General features: G+C 35.0%; 1 protein-coding gene across 1 annotated transcript in view; it reads right to left on the reverse strand.

Moving 5' to 3' along the window:
• Nucleotides 1-22,508, reverse strand: part of LOC148173099 (acetylcholinesterase) — a 52,530-nt gene that overhangs the window by 21,201 nt on the left and 8,821 nt on the right. The window contains exons 3-4 of the mRNA XM_088038622.1: nucleotides 1,559-1,701; nucleotides 1,284-1,436 (exon numbers count right to left, since the gene is read on the reverse strand). Of these exons, the coding sequence (XP_087894748.1) occupies nucleotides 1,284-1,436; nucleotides 1,559-1,701 (296 nt within the window). The remainder of the gene's footprint in view (nucleotides 1-1,283; nucleotides 1,437-1,558; nucleotides 1,702-22,508) is intronic.

The following is a 22,508-nucleotide window of genomic DNA, read 5'->3' on the forward strand; positions in this document are numbered from 1 at the left end:
ATTAATTTGTGTTTTTATAATTTAATTTAAAATTTGTAGAAAAAATAGTATATGCAACTCGTGGCTGTTAAAATTTCAATCATTTATCTCATAATATACCATAAAACTATAGCTAAAGTCAATGTTTATATAAAATTTGGAAAGAAAACTTAGGTTTTGTGGCAAATATTTATGTACTCTCAGATGAAAGATCAATGTCATCAATTCAGCATTCGAAAACAGTTTGATAAATAGGCCTGCATGTAAAGTCCTGATAATTTCACTAAAATAGCAATGCAAGAGAGTGAATTGGTTTTGCTGGTTATACATAGATGCAATTTTAATAAAAACGCACATTACATAAAATATGCAAATAAAAACTTGTTTTTTGATTTATGTCAGTTAAGTTTGCGATCCGGGCCAGTGTCCAGCGGCAAAAAATCACCTAATCACGACGCGGCTAAATATTTTATTATTAAAGAACAATTTTTCCCGTAGTGTTATTTGCGTTCCGCATCTTGGGTTTTAACGATTATTTGCACAGTCGACAAGAGCCTTCGTCACAATAAGAGATCAGCATTCATGGTAGCGAAGGGAGGATAACTCGAGCATTTTGACTACGAGCTGTAAAAACCAGCTCCGGGCACTCACTAAACGTCATAATGATGAAATATAAGCCAAGGAGGCCCTCTCGGATAGACACGGTTATCATCTTAAGCGTGCCGTTCTTTACTTTAGCTCCATGCCACCCTTGGAAAAATTGCGTGCTATATAGCACTTTGCAAGTTCATAACAAAACGTCTAGACTTTTTCAACGATCCATGCATTATTTAATAAGAGCGGTTTAAGGCCACTTTGCATAAGAAAGAGCCGTTTCGGAGCCCTATCACGGTTCACCATTCACTGGAGCAGTAGGACTCCAAACACAAAAAAACGAAAAGCAAAACTGAGTAAATTATCGAGACGACATTGCAAATTACAAGCTTACATGTAAGCTTATCAGATTTTCATGTCTCTTCAATCCGTTGAAAGCTTATTTTTTATCAACCAACTCTGAAGAAGTTTCGATCTGCTTGTTGTTAAATTGGCAGTAGACGAGCAGATTTAATTAACCCGCGCGATAACTGTGGCTCTGAATAATTTAGAATTTAGCATTGTGGAATAGCTTTGCAAAATTAAGCCAACTTGGCGAATGTTCACTTTATAAAAAAAAATATCACTCGGATTCTACATAATCGTGTCTCGCTTGTACAATACGTTTGAAATTTCAACCCCATAATCTCCACGAGTTTTAATGTACTTACATGAGTGAAGAAGTAGTAGTACACTTTCATTCCTCGCTCTGCTGCCAGCTCAGCGAAGTCGTTAGTCGGACAAATAAAAAAATAATCACCGACGACATCACCCACCATTTTCTGATTTAAGTATCCGTCGTTCACATGCTCCCAGTCAGTATACTGCAAAAATAAAAATAAATATGTCAGCGAGAAGGTGGTGACAGAATTTTGTTTTGGAATACAATAAAACAGGTGTTGATAATTAAATTTTTGCTTTGATAAAATTAATTGAATTTGATTACCTGAAACACAATAGCGTCGCGTTCCAAACGGCTCATATTTTTGAATATCGTATCGATTATGTCGTGGTACTTGTCTCGTTGAAGGAAGCTAGGTCCATCCTTTTCGAAAAAGTCGATAAAGTCGTATAGTAAGAAGTAAGTGCCTGGAAAAAAGAAATTTTGTTAAGTAAAATTTCCAAGAAAAATCCATTTTTGGCTTTGTATTCTAATTAATTTTTGAAGAGTCTAAATGCAAATTTGTCGAAAATAAATAAGATTGAATATTCGCAATGTAAGATTTATTAAAAATTCATTTATTCCATCGATTTTAGTTCAAAGATTTGATTAAAATTAATTTGTCCAGAAAGTTCAGAATTATCACTTCTGATCTAAAGTTTTCCATTTAGTAAGTAAGTGCCTTCTCTATAAAAAAGTAAGTAGCAAACTCTCAAACTTTTATTGCGATTGCACTAAAACTGCAGAATAACAGGTTTAAATAAAAAACTGCAAATTTATGGATATTTTTAAAATTCTGAAATTTACTTAATTTTAATTGATTAAACTATTTAATTGAAACTTTATTGCATAAAAAAAAATCTAAAATTGTTTCTACTTAATACATTACGTATTTGACGGCAGTTAAGTAATAGACTATTTAGACTACACGTGTATTCTAAATTAATGGCGATCGAAGAAAAACCGAAAATTTAACCTTTACACTGCTCGGCCCGGAAAAATCCGCAAAATAATATTTCGCTCAAACTGCTCCGAACGGATATATTCGCATTGATTAAGAAATGGTCAACTGCTCAAAACATAATTTTTTGAAGACGCAAATATGGTTATCTACCTCTCAGAAATACACAGTCACAATAGCTTTAATTTTTTTAAATACACTTTTTTTTTACCGTTCCCTGCTCAGAACGTATATATCCGGCTACGACTAAAATTCATTTGAAATCTATTAAAAGTAGGTCCGAACTAAGGGCCAGGTAATATCACCATAATAATCAACTCTCATCTCAATGTTACCTTGTTTAATATATTGACGTTGTGGAAAATTAAAATCTCTATGAACATTTGTAAAACTAGTTAATCGGCGCAGTGCTCAAGACGTTAATATACGCCAAGGCAAAACAGCGATCAACTGCTCGGAACGTATATTATCGCAGGAGCTGACAAACCGCGCAGAGTTACAAAATTTTCCAAAAAACATTGCGCAGTGAAAAGGTTTTAAATCAACTTCGTATTCAAAATGTTGTTTGGTAATTCAGTTTGGTCAGATCATTAAACTGTTCGGAAGAGATATTTAAAAGAAACATCGCTTTAAATCAGCTCGACTATCGATTTAAAAATTCAATTTTTAGTGAATTTGTTTGTGTATGGTTTGTGGATTGGCTTTAGATCTAGTGGGGTGATAATTTGCAAGTGTCAACGATTGCTCGTGTTGCGCAGTTCGTGGCGCAGTTTAATACAATGTCTGACGACGAAGACGAATTTACGGCTACACCCCTTGAAATTGTGGCCCAAGCCAACATGGTTATTAGTAATTTGCTGGCGCCAAAGTCGGAGGCAAAGTATTAAAGATTCACGTTCGGTAGAAGTAACTAAATTTAGTAACTTTTATTGTTGAGCTATATAACTAAGGTTATAATTTTTCTAGTGTAATATCTTGTAAAACAGATGTCATCCAAATGACAGTTTTTGGTTTAAAGTTAATATTTATTTTCCAAACGAAAAAGAAGAAAATCATCAGAGTTCCGAATCAGATTCAAAACTAGTTCATCGATTTCATCTTCTGAATCTGACTTTGTTAGTGTTACAATGACTGGTGGAATATTGTCTACAGCTGCGTATCCCATGAGTGCTGTCCAGTCTTGCCTAATTAATTTTTCGCAGTGTGAAACAGAGTTTTTCTAGTTGTTTGGTGTGCTTTGCGAAATTGATTTTAACCCTAAATTTCTGACTTTGTTCCTTCCGATTCTGTTTTTATCCTTTTGGAACTGCTTGCCATGTAATAGTTGATTCTATCTCGTCGTATTGCCAAATTTGAATGACAAATTTATTTGATAGACAATGATGCCAATGTTTAATTCCTAGTTATTTCAGAAATTCAACGTAGCGACACAAAAATATCTATTAGTTACTTCTACCAAACGTGAATCGCTAATATGAATATAATTATGAAAAATTCATGAATTGGAGAAGAAAGAAAAACATAACCACATTTTCTAAAAACGTTATTATCGCCTATTTTGAAACTTTAGGTAAAACATTGTAACCTTCGTCATTATGGGCGACATATTCTATGTTGAGAAGTACTCTCAACATCAAGGAGAATGTTGACATTACCAAATATTTGAAATTACGTGCATACCTGAAACGAACCTCAGATAGATATAAAGCAGAAAAATCGTCAACGTTTACCTCTGAACAAATTTAACGTTTTATTGAAGAAGCTCCAGACGAAAAGTATTTGTTTTCAAAGGTAACCGCGACATTTTATTATAGTTATCTATTTGTAGGTTGCACTGATTATTGCTGTTTCCGGTGCATGTCGCAAAAAGGAATTAAAAGATATGCGAGTACATCATGGGAAAGACATGGAAAACGAACTTTGCATCAAAATCCCTGACAGTAAAAATAAAACAGAAAGATCTTTTATTGTTTCTGGACATTTCTATGATATTTGTAAGAGGTATATGAGCCTCCGACCTGCAAATGCTGACAGTTCTCAGTACTTTTTAAACTATCAGTATGGGAAATGCACTCGTCAAGTGGTTGCCATTAACAAGTTAGGTGATCAACCAAAAATCATTGCCAAATTTTTAAATTTGGAGCATCCAGAGCAATACACAGGCTATTGCTTTAGGCGTTCTTCGGCGACAATTTTGGTTGATGAAGGAGGCGATTATAATTATTATAACACAAATAATAAATAAAAGCATTTTTTTGAAGTTTCGTTGTAATTTTGCACCGCAATCGTAGAAAATCGCATTTTCACCGCAATCGTAGAAAAAGTATAGTACGCAACTCGAGGGTAAAGCGACTTACGTACACTCGTGAATTATCGCACTCGGCTAACGCCTCGTGCTTACAATTTTTCGCTCGTGTGTAATACGCTTCTTACCCTACACGTTACGTAATATACTATTAAAAAACAATTCAGATTTAGACAGACATTTTATGTAAAAATTCTTGCTATTCTTCTAATTCTTCTTTTTCTAAAATTGAATTTTTTTAAAAATCTATGGTTCTAAAATTTTAGAAGTTTGCAGTTATCTAATTAGCGTTTCAAAAGTAGTAAAGGGTCTAAATTTTAGTTATGTATTCCCAAAAGTAGCGAAAACACGAAATTTAATTTGGAATAAAGAAAATTTTTACTTCGTCTACAAATAAAACCTTTCTAAACAAATTCTGCTTCGGAAATTTTGGAATTAGCAGAGATCTTAAGCGTTTAAATTTTAGTACAAGCTATAAAATTTCATTCTTGTATTTTCAAAATTATCAAAAAAATGAAATTAAACTTGTAATATTGAAATTTTCAGTTTGTTCTAAAAGAAAAAATTTCGGAAAAATTTGTTTTTGATTTTGGAATTTGACATAGGTAGTAAGCGTGTAAAAAGTAGTAATGCTTTCAATTTTTTTTTATATTTATAAAATTAGGGAAAATACTAATCTATAATATACGAAATTTTTAATTAGTCCGAAAATTATAAATTCTAAATTATAAATTCTAGTTTTTCTAGTTTGAAATTTTGTTAATTAACGTGACAAAAATAATAAAGGACCTAAATTTAATTTATGTATTCTTGAAATTAGCGAAAATACAAAATTTTATTTGGAATAACGGAAATTTTTACTTCCTTCCCAAATAAAAACGATGAAAAATTTGTTTTTAGTTTTAACATTCTGGAATTTGAGTTCATAGGTGAATCAAAAGTATTACTGTCTTTGAATTTTATTCATCTATATCTTAAGTTTGCGAAAATACAGAATGAAATCTAAAATATCGAAATTTTTAGTTTGTCTAAAATTAAAAAATTTCTAAAATTTGTTTCTTATTAAATTTTGATATTTAATGTTGTAGTAATCTCTACAAATTTCATTCTTGCATTCCCAATCCTGATCATGACTGATTTTAATAAAATGAGTCAAAAAACAAACCTGCAGCCCCTCCTTAACAATTCTAGTAGTTGCCCTCCTTTTTGATTTTGTTGAGTACAGGCTCATACATATTTCATTACACTTTTAATATCTCAAAAAGCCCCTAAAGCCTTGTTGCTCACCTAGGAAGCTGAAGTAAACACATTTTCTATTCGTAATGGCTTTAAACGAGCATAAAACTTAAGTAAAAGTTGTTCGTCATAAAAAATAATCTATTTTAGAGTCACTCTGTGCATTGGTTTGTATTTTTATAGCCACGTAATGTGTAACAAAATTTACTTTCGGGTCTAATTGTAAAGCGGGTTTCCGATTGCCTGTCGCCTTGCGCATTACTTCAATTAGGTTTTATGTGCTGGACTAAACGTGAGCGGAAAAATAATACACAAAAAGCGGATGTACCATTTCACACTGTTCCCTTTACTGCAACGTGACTAGTCGAGTACAGGCTGTTAACTGCGAGTTTGCACCAACACAATAACGTGCTAAAAGACATAAACCGACACAATTTTGATAAATGTCGTCGTAAGATTAAACTTCATCACCACAACGGAGCACTCGCTTAATAATTCAGACAGTCAAATGAGATGCGCTTTTGAGAGTCCATCAAAACTAAATTTACGATTTAGGCACTGCGGCCAAAGTAGTGTAGAATAACCTTAATGTAGCGTGCCAGCAAACTGCTAGTAATTAACCTCAACTTATCGTTACAAATTAAAATCTAAACTTCTGTGTTGGGTTGACAGTTGCATGCCGAAAATTCTTTCTATAGCGTGTTTGCCTTAACACTTCAAGCCTCAACTCTATTTCCATTGCGGACACGTATAAAATTACTAAAATAGAACGACGAAGTTTGGACGAAGCAATTACGAGAGGCTTGTGATTATCCGCCGACATTCAGAAAAAAAAACTCGCATCCTAAACCAAACATTTTCATGAAACGATTTGGGTTGTTCAATTATCTGTATCTGATTTTCAGCTAGCTATCGAAATGAGGGTTACAATAACATGAGCCTTTGGGATAAACTCCAACTCATTGTTTGTTGGTCTTTTGCGTTATTTATGCGGTTTTAGATAAACTCAGGATGAATATAATAGCAAGATTTGTATTTATGCGTATGGTGTTTGTTTTGGTAGACAATGTGGTCAGAAGCGTATATCCTGAGGGGTCTTCAAGTACCGGCACGTAAGACAACAGAACGGAAAATATTTCAGAAGAAAGTTACAGTTTGTAAATAATTGTTAAAACAAACTTACATTTTCATTGTGTTTAACTGAATAAATAATATCAGGGATAACTCGAACTTAGTTTAATCTCAACGGGCGGTTCTAACTTGTTTGCATGTTAACTCCTGTGGTAACCAATAAACAAATTACACAACTTTTAGTAATAGTAATATCAACTTGAAATTGTTTTATTAATAAATAAATCGTATTTGGGTCATAAAGAAAAATGACAGGAGCTGTCGTGACCTCACAAAAGGGGTTCGACACCATAAACTATGAGCTGCGGTCAGACGAGTTGCTAAATCAGGATGTTCCCAGAGGAGCCATTCACAAACCCATTTTATTATTTCATGCGTACTTGTTCAAAAATAATCGATATAAAACGCTCCGCGAAACCATAAAGGTAGGAGACAAAAGTTTTATTTTCCTGCTTCTCTGTAATTACCCGCTCAACAATAGCGAGGAAATGAGATTACAGCAACATATCGAAATTAAATCAACTAATTAAGTTCAGAAAATACAAGGTGTTTGTTTAAAAAAATAACAAAGACGTAATCAAAATACGACGCAGATCGAAAACGTTCCCTGTGGAGATTAAAAGCAAATAAACGCTCCTTGGCCGAGCTTAAGGGACGCCATAATGATAAAATAAAGACAATTTCCTTGTGATAAACGGCGAGTAATAATGTTTAATGAAATTTTCTGTGATTTCGAAATGCTCGTTCCACCTACTCGTTCCAGAGGCGTGAAAAATCACTTAGGAAGACATCGGATCTTACTTTGTAATAACGATGTTTCATTTTTGTGTAATTCGTTTCCTGAGATGGTGGTTGTCAAGATTTGGTTGCAAAAGGCACGAAAACTCATTATGCTAGGTGAGAGACGTAAAAAAGTATCCGAGCAAATACACGAAACTCACATCCACCTTGGTAAATAAAAGAACAATAAAATCCTTTTTAAATAAAGTCGTGAGACAACAGAAAAAAAAAGTAGGCGCAAACACTCTTCATGACCGGCAGACCAATTAATCGCCAATTTGATTATGGAAAAAAACTTTACCTTCTGAAAGCTTTTACAAAGTTTTGAGCCGTTCCATCTTACGTGTCAATTACACTAGCATCGATTTTATGATCACTTTTAGTTCGACGTTTTTAAACTCAGTTTGAAATAATTTTGCCGGAAAGTTGCCGCCGTCTTTTTGTTGGCCACGCAGATTCAAGCATTAATTAAATTAACGAACTAAAATCTTAATTACAGTAAGTAGCTGTGTTTGTACTGCGCTAACTTTTTACACTTATTTCATTAAATATTTTAAGGTTATTAGAAGAACTCGAAAAACGGCAAAGCTAAGTTTGCTTTTCGCCAAAAATGAAAGCTTTTTATGAATTAACACCTCCCGAATGTGGAAAAATTCTGCTCAGCGAGTTTAATGTTAAAACGAGCGCTTCGATAAATTTATAACGTCTTTATGGTAAATCAGTATTACGAAGGCGCTTTATTATCGAACTTGCGATGAATACAAAACGATCAAAGATCTGAGAAGTATTTTTATCACGGTCAAGACCTCCCAAATCTAGTTCCGTCCAAGACAGACGTCTTTTTACTTCGTTCGCCAGAGTTTTATAAAGCTTTATGCACTTACGCTTTGAAAGATCTCTCATAGTTTTTATTGTGTCTGTGACTCGTATTTCGAGGCGGAAAAAATACATTACTTTAAGGCACTAAATGTAAACAACAAAGGAAAGTAAAGGTTAATCAAGTTTAGCGAGTTGAGTGACGTGGCTTTTTAACTTTGCATAAAAAACAACCGGCTTTTGAGGTTCGCTGCGTTCTGGATTAGTCTCATTGTTGTCTGTCATACTTTTCTATTAACTTGCTGATTTGCGACTTTGATGTTATTCTTCGATTCTGAAGGACACAAATTGATTTGATGTAATCAAACTTGGAACTAACCTGAACTTGATTTTTCCTGTTTTTTCGCAAAGTCGAGATTCCATGGAATAATACAGCTCGACTTTAATGGTGTGTTTGTGTTACAAGCAAATATACTTTGTTATTGAAGGAATTGAACCATATTTTGATAAAGAAAAAATGACGAAATATTAAGAGGTTTTACGATTTTACAAACAGCTCATTATATTTTCAAATAAACACAAAAATTGATTTTCTTGCTCGCCCGGCGCATCCACCAAAATTAGCTCACTCTTTAAAGTTATTGTTTTAAAAATTCGTTACTTTTTCTCGTCAACTAGTTTGAAATAATTGTATGGATTTTCCAAATGGATTTTACATTTAACCACAAAGTGCTATTTTGCTGCACTTGAGTGCCCCGATCGCGCACAAGCCGCCAGCAAAAAATGAAAACCTCTCTTGCTACCAAAACAATTTCCCCTCGACCTCGTGTGGTTTCAAGGCCGCTTCATTTTCCTTGAAAGTGTTACGTCCCTGATAAGCAAGCTGTAATATCTCGGTGCTTACATTAGCGGCGATCGAATCGATATCAAGGTGTAACATCCTTTGAAGGTTCTGAAATCTCAACGACACGAAGCCCAGTCACCTGCGTCCTTGACGGCCCCTGGACACGAGCGACCTTGGCCTCACACCCAGCGACAACAGGGAAGGATAGCTCGTCCACAGACTTCTTCCTACTACGCCGCCGCCAATCGCGTAGGCGGCGTAGTACGTTCGTAGTATGAACCTCATCATTAGACGGTTGCACTTGACGCTGTTGCTATGCGCACACGGTGCAACCATACGTACAAGAAGGTAAACAAGACGCTCCTCAGACGGTGGGGTTGTAAAATACACGAGGGTTGGCGGCTGACACAGTTATTAGGGTGGTTCGTAGACAATCGGAAAGTTTTTCAACAAAACAATGCGAACGACCACAATTGAGGGGCTCGGATACGGTTGTTGTTAATCAATATCAAGATAACAAGCTGATCGATAGCTTAGATATAACGTTGTTAGGTCTAATATATATTACGAAAGGATTATCTTTTGGAAAGGAAACGTTCACTTTCGCTTTCTTCACCAACATCGAATTGAATCGTGAGATAATACAAGACTCTAATGCCAATTAGGAATGACTGTCATTCTGGCGCATCCATCATTTTCGGTTGCAGTTTTAATATTTTTAAGCTTCTGATTTATAGCCACAAACTGAGCCATTCTTTTGAAAATTAAATTGTTTTTTCCTGGGATAAGTAAACTGTATCTGCATTTTGATATACGTTTTTCTAGGCATAAATAAACCAAGCATCACCTGGAACTATTAATCTTTCCAGCAAACACTTTCAGTGGAATAAAAAAGTCTCTTTTAACACGCTTATCTTGTCCTCAGCTGATTATTTTCGTTTTTTAATTCACACCATGTTTAAAAATATCACAAGGTGTCCCAATTTTTTGTTTGCCAACAAAAAGCAGTTGTTTGCTGAGCGAGTTTCCAATTTGATAAAAAGCTGCGATTGCTGGAATACAGATTTGTTTTTTTAGAAAAAATCCTTGAACATTGAACATTGGTGCTATAATTTAATGAAGTGTTTTTGATACGTAATGACCACAGCATGTGGCAGGAAAATCTAATTTCCTGTAAATCATATGACAATTTGCCTTGACACGACATTGTCTAATGACTATGGCCCAGCCAACACGCAAAAAGAACTAATTAATCTCAATTTGAAACGAAATTAGGCAATCCGACTGTAAAATAATAATCGTCGTTTATTCTGATTTCTGTTTAAACAAATGATTTGTCCTACGTGACTTTCTTAAAATTCCAAAAGCCGTACATTTCCTTAGAATGATTCCATAAAATTTTATTATCAACTTCGAATCTATTCCAGGCACGCGTTAATGAAATATTTTTTTCTGGATGTGATCCTCAATTCTATCCACCTTAAAACTTAGGATCCTAGATAGAAAGGAAGACTGAATTAATGGCGCGGCGATTCTTCCGGTTATTTCACCTCTCCTCTTCCCGATATTCTCGAACGTCTCGACTTGCGACTAATGATCCTTGTTCGTCGAAGATTAATTATGTCCTAAGATGACTTGCGTAAGTGAAACACAAAAGACGCGCACTGTTGCGAGATTTGCCTGTCGTTTTTATTAAAAACGAGTACATCGAATTTGAATGGTGTCGAAAATAAAAGAAAAAACGTTTTGTCTGCTTTAGAATAGGTACAACCGAAAGGTGAGGCAAAAGAAAGAGTAATTACTTACGTTCTTTAAGCAAACAGAATTGATTAATATGGAGTTTTAACGGCAAATTTCGGGCTGGAGGAGGTTTGTCAAAGGAACTTCTTTTTTCTAAGGTAAATAAATAAATATTGATCTACATGTAAGATAACTCAAACTCTTTCTGGCAGTTATGGCTGAAGGACGGACGAAATAAAACAAGTTAACCCAAACGGTATCTTTGGTCAGGACCGAATTTCAGACAATAAAGAACAAAGTTTCGGTTTCTAATGTTGGAGTTGAAGAGGGTCGTAAAAATGTTTAATTTAAATAATAATGCTCGTAAATTTTACCGGATATACGAGCCGGACCATGACGCAGCTTCAACAACCGCAAAAGCGAACGCAATCTACAGGGCGTTTCGTAAATAGACGCAATCTGCGAACTGGTTAGTCTGAAAACTTTTTGAAACGAGAATGTGCCGGAATTTTTGTCTTAACGTCTTTTCTTTAAAAACTAGAAGGTCTTTAAGTTGACCAATGAGGGTGCGGAAGTTCACTAGTTCAAAAATAATAAATCAAGTTATTTTGAACTAGCAAAATTTTACTTAATATTTAACTAATTATATTGTTTGTCTAGCAACATAACGCTTACATTGTTTAACAAAATTACTTTAGAACAAAAAAACTTCAGAATCTCTCTAGGAAGTTCACAGATTGCAGTCTATCTGTGAAACATCCTGTAGATATATGATAGTACAACGATTAGCCTCCTCTGAGTTCCCAAACATTGATTTCATATTTCAGAGCCCAGCTCGCATCTTTTGTCGAAAATTCTCTGGTGTAACATTTGGGATTTATAGTTTTCTTTGGACATAAAAATCGCTGAAACTCGAGCACAATTTCCAAATTTGTAAGCATTATTCATAGAGATAAAAAACGACAAAAACTATTTCCCATTGTTCTGTAACAAAATAGCGATCTAAACTTTTTCCATTTTTTCAATTCAACAGCTGTTCTCGTACATATTCAAACTGCTGAAGAGGATTAAACTCGTCGTCGCATTTGCGGGTTGGACTAAATCCTCACATCTAAAAATACGAGCGCGATTAAAGAAAAATCCGTTGGGGTAGGTCACGAAGCACGTTATCAATGAAATACGACTTAAGTCAGACTACTTAAACACGTGTATTTTTATTAGAACACGTCGTCGTTGGCATGCTTTGGAAATAAATTTCGTCCGAATTGTACCCAGTTACAAAAGTTGTAATCGCGTGTGCAATATATTCGTGCAATTAATTTCATTGTTCAGAAAATTGTAGGTCGTTCAATATCTTTTCCAGTTATAAATCGCATTAGATCGTGAATTATAAATCGGCCCAAATGCCCAAAATAGCTATACTTAGAACGGTATATTGATTTAGTGGAGATACTGGACACTCCTAACTTTAAAATGATCTGAACTTCGATACGTGCTGTTTAAAGAATAATAACTGGCAATTATTCGGAAATTAGGTGGTAAATAATGAATGTCTAAATGGATCCAGGGCAGTGTTGCCACATTAGTAATCTAAATATTAATCATGTCTACTGGTAAATTATGTAGAAAATGCAGGGCTCAGCAAAGTTGTGAAAGACAGTCATTTATTCAGAGAAAAACCAAAATCCGGACGGGCTACCGGATTGTTCAGAAACTTAATAATTTAAATTTGTAAGTATTTATTTCAGGTTGATTCAAATAAAACCACGCAAAAATCTAAACCTTTCTTTAAGAAAAATCTCATCAAAATGAATACCGAGCGCTTCGCATGCAGCCTTTGAATATTACCCGTTATGAATTCTGGGATAACTCCGGTGCGATATCTCAGCAGGTAACCGTATTTGTGTTCCGATTAAGCAATTTCCTGGTTCAGTGAATGTTCGTTACACGTTCTCCCTTCTATATTATCACATTAATTTGTCCTCATTTAATGCATACCGAAATGATTACAATATTACTACCCCGTCAATACCACCATTTAACCGTACAAGTAACCGCACCGCATTTGATTACTGTAATTTCATGAATCGTCAACGGAATAACGATAATCTAATATAGATTTTTCTAACGAATTGAATAGACACATCAGGGAAATTCCAAACAAATGTTGTTACACTTTGCGCACTAATTGACGAATTCCGTGATAGTTTATTCACACGCATTAATCACATGCTCACAAGAATAAAAGTGTTCAAAGTTCCGCGTTAAGTCGTTTATAATAACTCACCGACATCGACGAAGCGAAGGTTATCGGAGGGGAAAAGCTCCCTGAGCTTGCGGCGGTTTCTAAATTCGATTTAACTTACAATTAAAATTTACAGTAATTAAAGCGGATTTCTTTGTTGACAAAGTAATTAAGTACTGAAAAAAATTGAGGGTAATTAAATGACCTTACAACTGGATACAGAGACCGCGAGTGTCATCGACTCACTGTGCAGAAATCAATTACCCTCTTCATATTGAATTCTTTCACAGCCCTTTATTTCTTATTGACATATAAAGGCCCAGAAAATGTCAATTTAACGATCGATTCTTCAGCGGATCAGGGTCAAGATGTGTTTGCTGATTATGAAAATGCTGAAAATTCACCGGGAAAATGTTGTGAACTGCATGCAGTTTTAATCCATTATCTAGAGTTTTTAACAAATAAACTGATGTTTGATGTTTATTGAACACTCGTGATATTCTATTTCAAAAATGTACAGATAACTCCCATCAATAGAATTGACGACACTGGGCGCATAATACGACAGAAATTCCAATTAAAACCTCAATTCATGAACACATCTTTCTGACATATCTTCTTCGTATCAACAGAGCAAAACCCAATAAAATTCGAGGATAAGCGCGGTGATATTCCAAATCTTACATGTCCGTTCCTCACTCCCATTTATGCTTGTTTATTTTGCAAGGATGTGACGTCAAAACGCCGCAATTGAAGCATTTTACTCACATTATATCAATTGAATTTGCTGTCACATTGAATTACTCATGTTTACCGCAGCTCCTACGCAACCATTGTGGTAATCAAAATTTCTTTTTAGCGAAAAAAACTTCGGATCGGTTCGGGTCAAATGTCACGACTTCCAAAGAAATTAGCATCATTTCTCGCTCCAAAAAATGAAATATTCAGTGCGGGCACGCGGGGAGACTTTGTTCTTTAGTTGTAGTTTGGTTAAGAATCTAATTAATTTCATGTCGAAGCGCGCTTTTTAATCTCCCGTGAAAATTTTTAAATTGCCGAAGAATTCATCTTTTTGATTTCATTACATGAGTGAACAGTAGATACCGCGACTTCCTTTGATCACGCTCCGGAAGAGAATCAATTTTAAACGTCGCCTCTATGACTGTTTCAACAACAAAAGATTTTTTCCCAGCTATGATCATGCTTCCATTACGATCCGAACACTATTATTTTCTGCTTCTTGTTGTCGCTGAATAATTCATATGATAAAAATGGAATCGTTTATTTGACTGTAAAAAATACGGGAAATCAAGGAGCTACTTATACCGAGTCGGAGTTTTTTCAGGAGTTTTACTCTAAATTTTTAAAGAGCTAATTAGCAAATGTCAGAAATTGAGTCTTTTAAAGAGCAGAGACGTGTTTTAAGAGATAGAGGAGTTGTGTGTTCGTTTGGTAGTTCCGTGACAGACATTTAAGTGATAAATTAGTCAAGAACAAATAAAGACAGAAGATTGTAAAAACTTAGAAGGGAAAATAAACAAAATGTTAAAATTGCAGACGATGAATATTTCATTTGAACTCTTGGGAACTTAAGACTGTAGTGTACCGCAATAAAATGGAAAATAAATACTTAATGTTATTAATAATTTAAATTGTAGAAGATGCAATGCTGTTATCGCTGTGAATAGACAAACGTCACAATAATCAATCTATAAACTAAACTAGAGCTACCTATTCACTCTTCTTTGGAAATTTTTAGAAATTCTTGGGTTTAAATCTGGCTCAATTCTTTAGAGTAAAAATTAGGGGAAAATTGAATGCGGTGATTTTTGAGGTTGACAACTTGTCGAAGTTGGTTTATCGTCTTACATCAATCGAGAATTATTAATTAAAAATTTATTCTAAAAAAGAGAGTTAAATAAATTATTTAACTATTAGCTTCTAAGCATGTTGCAGTTGCGTCAAAGTCAAACACTTTTGCTGCCAACTATTATGGGTAAAAATCGCTAGAAGCTGTTGCCAACCTTACTTTTCAATGTATAGATTAATAATAGTTTGTACAATTAGGAATTGAATGACAAAAAATTACTAAAGCTACGCGATAAAAAAACTATACGCGCGAAATTTAAAATAACAAAATTAACCCACTTACTGTCAACCCAGTTCGCGTAGGAATTAAGTGTTTTTAGTCTATTTTGTAGTATAATTTGCTGCCAACCTATATGTCAACTGTCAAAATCTTTCAATCTCTCACCGGATATGTTATAGCCCAAGTATATAAAACTTTACGAATTTTTGTTTTTAGAACGCTTCAAAATGTTTTGTTAGTAATACACTGAAATTGAGGAGAAAATTCTAATTAATGTGTAGCTCATTGCTGTCTGTCCACTCTCCTGTGTAAATTTTTTAAAAATTTTTGATGTAAATCAGGCTTTCAATTCTTTAGAAAAAAAAATACGGGAAAATTGAATGTACCGATTTTTAAGGTCAACACGTTGTCAAAGTGTGTATTAATCAATGACTAATAAAAATTTTGTTGCAAAAAAAGATTTTAATAGAGATTTAACAAGTTTTGGCAATGTAATGCAAAACAATTAGCTTCTACGCATGCCACAGTTGCGTCAAGGTCAAACGTTTTTGCTACCAACTGGTACTGATAAAAATCGCTAGGGGCTCCTGCCAACCTAACTTTTTAATATAGATGCTATACCAGAGAATTCACCGATTTACAAAGGAGCAGTTTTAGAAAGCAGCAAAATTTGAAATGGATAAGTTAGATACCTGTAATGGATTGATTAATAGATGGCTGCACAAACAACAAGTTTTTTAGTAATCGTAAAATATAATGATGAAAAACATAAAGTTAAAGAGTTAAAGAGAGTTAAATGTTTAAAAAATTTAGCGCTGTGTAACTCGATTTGTGGAACGACTAATCAGAGCCGATTTTAAATTTGGCAGCACAAAAAATTTTCAACAGAAAAAATGAGGTTTAAACGTAATTTTTCCTGCGGAGAATTTATTAACTTGCAAAGAGCAATTCTAGAAATCAGAACGATTTGAAAGGAGTAAATTAGATACCTGTAATGAACCCATGTCAATTTTAATAGTTTTTTAATAATAACGAAATATAACAATGAAAAAAAGTTATAATAAAATATCTGTACAAAAACAAGTTTATTGCTGATGGTCTCACATATTGGTGACAATTTGACATATGTGACAATTGTTATTTGATATTGCGGAGGAATGAATGACCAATAACAGAACCGTATTTTAAAGCAGCAGACAAATGATTCCCTGTAGAAAAAATGAGGTTTAGTTTCCTTATTCTCTTTAAAAACATTTGCTCATCGTCAATGCCTCATTCTATTTGAAATCGCTTTGCAACTTGTACGGCATTTAACCCGTTTATATCTATTTGTATAAAAGCGGCAAATAAGAAGTTCACGGTGCACTTCACTTAAGTTAGTTTGTCAGCGATTTTATCCTTGTTTACTGCACTATAAAACAGATTTATTGAGTTAGAACTTGCTCACATAGTTTGCGGTCATTGGTATTTTTTGATTTTGACAAAAAATTCTGTCATGACTCTACTATCTATTATCATCGGTTTCTTTCCTCATATTTTTCCATGATTACAAAGGGAATGGTGGAATGGAAAATCGATCCCCACTTTCAGTACTAAGACCCATTAATAAAAATCAACGACACGAGCAAAAGTAATGAAAATGGGACACACCTGCTATATGTCCCATTTTTATTTAACTAAATTAACCGAAGTAGGAATGTAATTGAAGTCTTTCCATCTCGTCAATTAAGGCGGTTAGAGATGTGAGTGTGTCTCGGGCAAGCATATTTTTACTGAAAAGTAAACATTATATTGATTCGTAGTCATAAAGTAGTAACAAGCAATCAAACATTTATTAACTTTGGCGAACGGTTTTGTTAGCTTCGTTTGTTTGCCACGATCAGGTTCCTAAATTGAACATTACAATAACAAGTAGTATTCCCTTGATTATAAAACAATAATCTTAATTTTAAACCCACTTTATCAACCACGTAAACAAACGCGATACGAATCATGAAACAGCATTTAATTCATTTAATTTGCGCTGTAACAGAAGAGCCCTCAGGATATCACCCCAAACTCAAAGACAGAACGAGTGGGTGTTTCGTTTGGTTTGCAACCATTCCATCATTTATATGACCTTTGCACTCCACTTCTTCGTGCCCACGTGAGTGCGTCCCACTCGTAAAATAATTATTATCTATCATGTTTCTCTGACGGTTATTGAAACTGTAAAGAGGCAGCTTCCATTAAAAGTTGCATTGATTTTTATTTTTAGAAGCGATCAATAGTTGTTCTAATCTTAGAGACTGTTTGTTCCATTGAACAGTTCTTGAAACTGATTAGCCGGAGCTTTTTGAAACAGTTCGTTGCATGTGTAACAAAATTGCTTGGAAGCTTTTACATAAGAATAACTCAGGAAATTAATGTAACGCAAAATACACATTATTTTTGTGGTTTGGTTAATAGGAAGTGGTGGGTGACTTGCACAAAACTATGTTATTCCCCCGAAAGCAGTCATTCGATTTCAATAAAACTTTTATCGTCGATAGATTCTTCCACGTTATCCCTCAGTGTTCAATTATTGTAATAAATCACACAGACACCATGAACTTAAAAGCCCTGGAAGTGCAGGAAAAACCAAACCTGTTGGGAAAATATGGCATCGGGCCAATATTTCACTGTTACAAGTTGTAAATTACGAAGCGACCGCAACGAAGTGCGAAGATTATTTGCAGTGGAGGACCGCCTCGCGTCTGCAGAACGGTGTAAAATCTTCAACATACCCCCAGCGTGTGTATTTTCCGCTTACGTGGTTAAGTTGAATTAAGCCTCGTAGTTGGGGAGCGTATAGCACCGCTACAGTACCAGAACGAGCGGATATTGCGCCTAAGGTTTACGTGAAGAAGAACGTTATTAAACAACTTTATATTCCCTTAAATCGCCCTTAACTTTTCTCATAACGTTTCGATACGTTAATGTTACTTCACAAATAAAGTAACTTCAAGGTAGAAACTTACATAGAAGCTCAGACTCTAAAAGTAGAGTATAGTTATGTGCTTAAGCCGACAACTTTATCAACAAGCTTCAATATTGACAGTTAATTAAAGCGCGATTTCTTGTTAGACTCGTTGCAAATTCAGACAATGTACTTCTTTTATAACGTTGTTTAAATTTATGGCGAGTTGTATTTGCGTTTCTGAAAGCCCGGTCATTTCGTTATTTTATTAATTTCGCTCGTTTTTTATAACGATACATTAGAATATTTCCCTTTTTCCGCTTCGCCTTTTTGCAGGCAATCCTCGACTTCCGTCCTTAATATCCCAAGCGTGATTTGTTTATTTGTCAGTGAAGCATTTGATTCGTCCTTACAAAGCCTGGTGACGCTCAAGTGCTAAAAGCACGTCGACCATAAATCATAATGAAATGCAAGAGAGTAATGTCTCGCAAAAATTTAAGCGAACTCGAAGTCATACAAATCTAAAACTGTAATAAGTTGGATGATTTACATAAAACTTCATCGTGGAAAATCTCGACGTTCGTGTCTAGAACAAAAATCCGACGATGGAGACCGCGACTGACTGATCCATCCCACTCTGGCGTTGAATAATGCACGATCTCCCTCTTAGCAGTGTTATCTCTTTAGCTAAAGCTCTATATTAACCCTCGAAGCGCGTACGGGGCCTTTTATAATTTCAAAATGCCACTTACACTGAGACAACTTCGAGATTTTACCATTAACAGGAGGTCAAGATTTTCTGACAAATTGAAAAACACGTGCGCCAACAAAGAGGGGATTTTCCTATTCATTTCGAGTTTTAAGTAACACGGGGAAACGAGCTTTTCTTTGTGTTTTAATACGACTAAGCTGATTTACAAGTTTCGCAACTAAAGGAACTTGCACTTAAACCCGCAGTGTTTGCAACAAGCCAATAATGCTTGCTTTTGTTATTTATATTTCACTTCATCGATTTAAAGAAATTGGGTCAATCACTAGACAAAAAATTTGGCGGCCTTGCTTTAATTCCACTTTAAGTGATATCACATTGTGAGGCGCAATCAGTTCTAGTGAATTATTCACGACTACTTTTCCTGCTTTCATTGATTATTTGCTGTTGTGTTGTTGATTTATAAGTTCATTTTTTAATATTTAATAACGACTTCGTTCATAAATGCATGCGCTTTCTTGTTAGTTCCTCTGTTCCTCTGACATCAAAAGAGCGGCAAGACATCATTATGCATGTACATCCCACTTTACAATGCAAGCAATTTTGAAACACATCCTTAAAAACATCAACCGGAAAAATTGGAAACTGTATTTTATTTTCACAAAATGTGTGAATGACAAAATTAAATTTCCGACAAACTCAGGTAATCTCTTACAGTTTTAACCCACACAGAACATTGAGCGATTCTGGTTTCTTTTGAGATAAAAACTCGCGAAAGCTCTCTAAGCTTTCGATTACAGCTTTAACAAATTTTCCATCAAAAAATAAATCCTCCAACTTCCTAGCTCGGAAACATCAATTGCCATACGATTAACTTATCCGGCACACGCACCTTCGGAATTAGATATATTGCGTATTGGATGACGAATAGGTAAATTCATCCCTCATCCCTTGTTGTGGCGAGATTATTTTTTTAATCACGAAATGGCTACAGGACGCGAATTTTTCCGTTGCTTTTGTAATTATATTCTTTTCGTTCTCTAGATGAGAAACGTGAGTTGCAATCTCCGAACGTGATTAAAAAATGCGTGGAGCATGACAAAAGATTTGGTCTGATTTTGGTTAATAATTCGCTCAATTCTTCAATACGAGAGTTTGGAAAAAACTTTAAAATTTCCCGTTGCGGGAGCAATTTTTTGCGACAATATCTCCCCATTTTCAGCCATCACGCCGCAACGCTCCCTCAAAACTCTTCGTTTAATTTAGCAAGTTCCAGCGATTTCCAAACGTGAACACCGTAGCACGAGTTAATTGAGAAATGTAACCGCCACCACAGCGTGTATTCCGTCGCCGCCTCCAGTCAATTTTTCAACCATTAATAAAATAAACGTCGATCGAAAAACCCGCCGCCAAATAGCAAATCGATCTGCATGACATAGAAGTGTATTTATTCACATTCGCTCTAGTAGCACTGTACACCTATACATATAAATAATTCAGAGGGACGCGTACACCGGCTCACGTGGAGACGCAGCCCGATATCGAACTGTTTAAATAATTAACGATCTCCTCGGGGCCTGTTATTGGAACCGAGCTACTGCTTGTAATCAGCACCATAATGGAAAAGACTCCCAGGGCCGTTCTACAGCTATAACGCCACCGCGGGCACAATGTTTGTTAAACGTGACATTTTCTACGTCGCCCGGCGCCTCCACCATTTCTGCACCAAGGCTCAATTTCGCGATTACAGCTACCTCCAAATTAATAACATGAATTTATTAGATGGGCCGCTTAGACGCAGCACGGAGTATTACATAACTCAAAAATTAAGAGAAAATTCACGACTTCTCATTAGGCAACAAATGGTGGATGCGCCGGGCCCACATTAACATTCTTTCATTTGGAGAGATTTTCTCTATACACGCGTTTTAAAACGCTCATTAACATCTCATCCAACTTTTCTAGCACCTCATTTCGCGATTGCGAATATTTCCGAATTAATAACACGCATTTATTATGCGTACTTGTTCAGATCGGGGAATAATAAAAACTGACGAAATCATCGGATTTATTACCGCCGCGGTGCACCAAAATCATCGTGACGTTCCACCGCAAGCAACAATTCAATTTTTTACCCAAACTCCATTATCTCGGGCATAAACGTAATGAATAATTTAATGTAAATACGTCTCCGCGCTTTTCATTATAATTTTCAGCCTTGGTAACTATAGTAGGCCATCGGTGTAACGATAAATGGGAATTATAATGGTTGCTTCCCCCGTAAAGTGGAGGACAAAATTGGGTTGGCAGCCGTTACTGGTCGAAGAATTGTCTTTGCGCAAAAATTAAAAATTAGGTTTGAGAGGAAATTTTAACGTCACGTGCAGCGGAGCAAGAGAAGTATTTTCATCAGATTGCCAACATCTTGGGATTCACTCAACTTTCTTCAGGCTAATTTCACCGAACTTTATTACGATGGTTCTCAACTTGATGAGAATTTGCTACATTGCAAAATTATGTTCATCATAATCTCCCATTAGTTCCGAAAAACCGATAAATTAATAATAAAAACCGAACTTGCATGGAGAGGGTATATAAAACTGTAATTACGTAACGATAGGTTACAGTAGCCGTATTAATTATGAAAACAGAATTAAGTACATGAGGAACCGCATCCCGTCAAACGCAAAATAAACCACACGTTCCAAACCTATTCATTTCACGCAAAGTAACCAGAATAATTATGTTTGAAAACGTATTTCTTTTAAATTGGTGCAATTTACAAAGAGATTGTAACGGAAGTTCAATCTTGAAAAAGAGGGAATTGCGCGTGGCATGAAATGGGGGATTAGTGTTCACTCATATTAGAATACAAGCAGATTCTGTCGAGACGACTAAAATGAAATCAAATGCAAGATCAACAACGTGTGGAAGTGAAGAGAGCAACTTCACAGTTACATAAGTAATAACGACCTATTATATGATAGAACTGCAAATGAACGGCTATTTGCTTAAGTGATGGTAATCTTTGTTGAGGACACACGGAAAACTCTTTTTAATATTTCTCTCTATTCAAAGCTTACACGAAATCATTGATTGTTGCTATATTTATATGGAACAAAACACAGTAATGATTAGTGGAATAAAAGCTTTTCTAACACACAAAAAACTAATCTACTGTAATATTAATCCTTTACTAAGTTTACGAAGCGACATTTTAAGTTTTAACGTGTGATAGTTATAATCAGAAGCGTAGTGGTTTTAAATTTCACTTCGTCAATAAATAATACAGCGAGTTCTGAAGGCGCTTTGGTAAAAAACGGAAACTACTTATTAAGTTACATAACTGAAAGCGATGTAGGAATAGATATTTTCGCCCATAAATAAATCATTTCTATGAGCGTGTGGAAGCTATATTTTAACAAATCGGTGACCAGGACA

Source organism: Gnatocerus cornutus, chromosome 6 (genome assembly GCF_029298725.1).
Source record: "Gnatocerus cornutus isolate USDA-ARS CGAHR chromosome 6, icGnaCorn1.1, whole genome shotgun sequence".
Classification (NCBI taxonomy): domain Eukaryota; kingdom Metazoa; phylum Arthropoda; class Insecta; order Coleoptera; family Tenebrionidae; genus Gnatocerus; species Gnatocerus cornutus.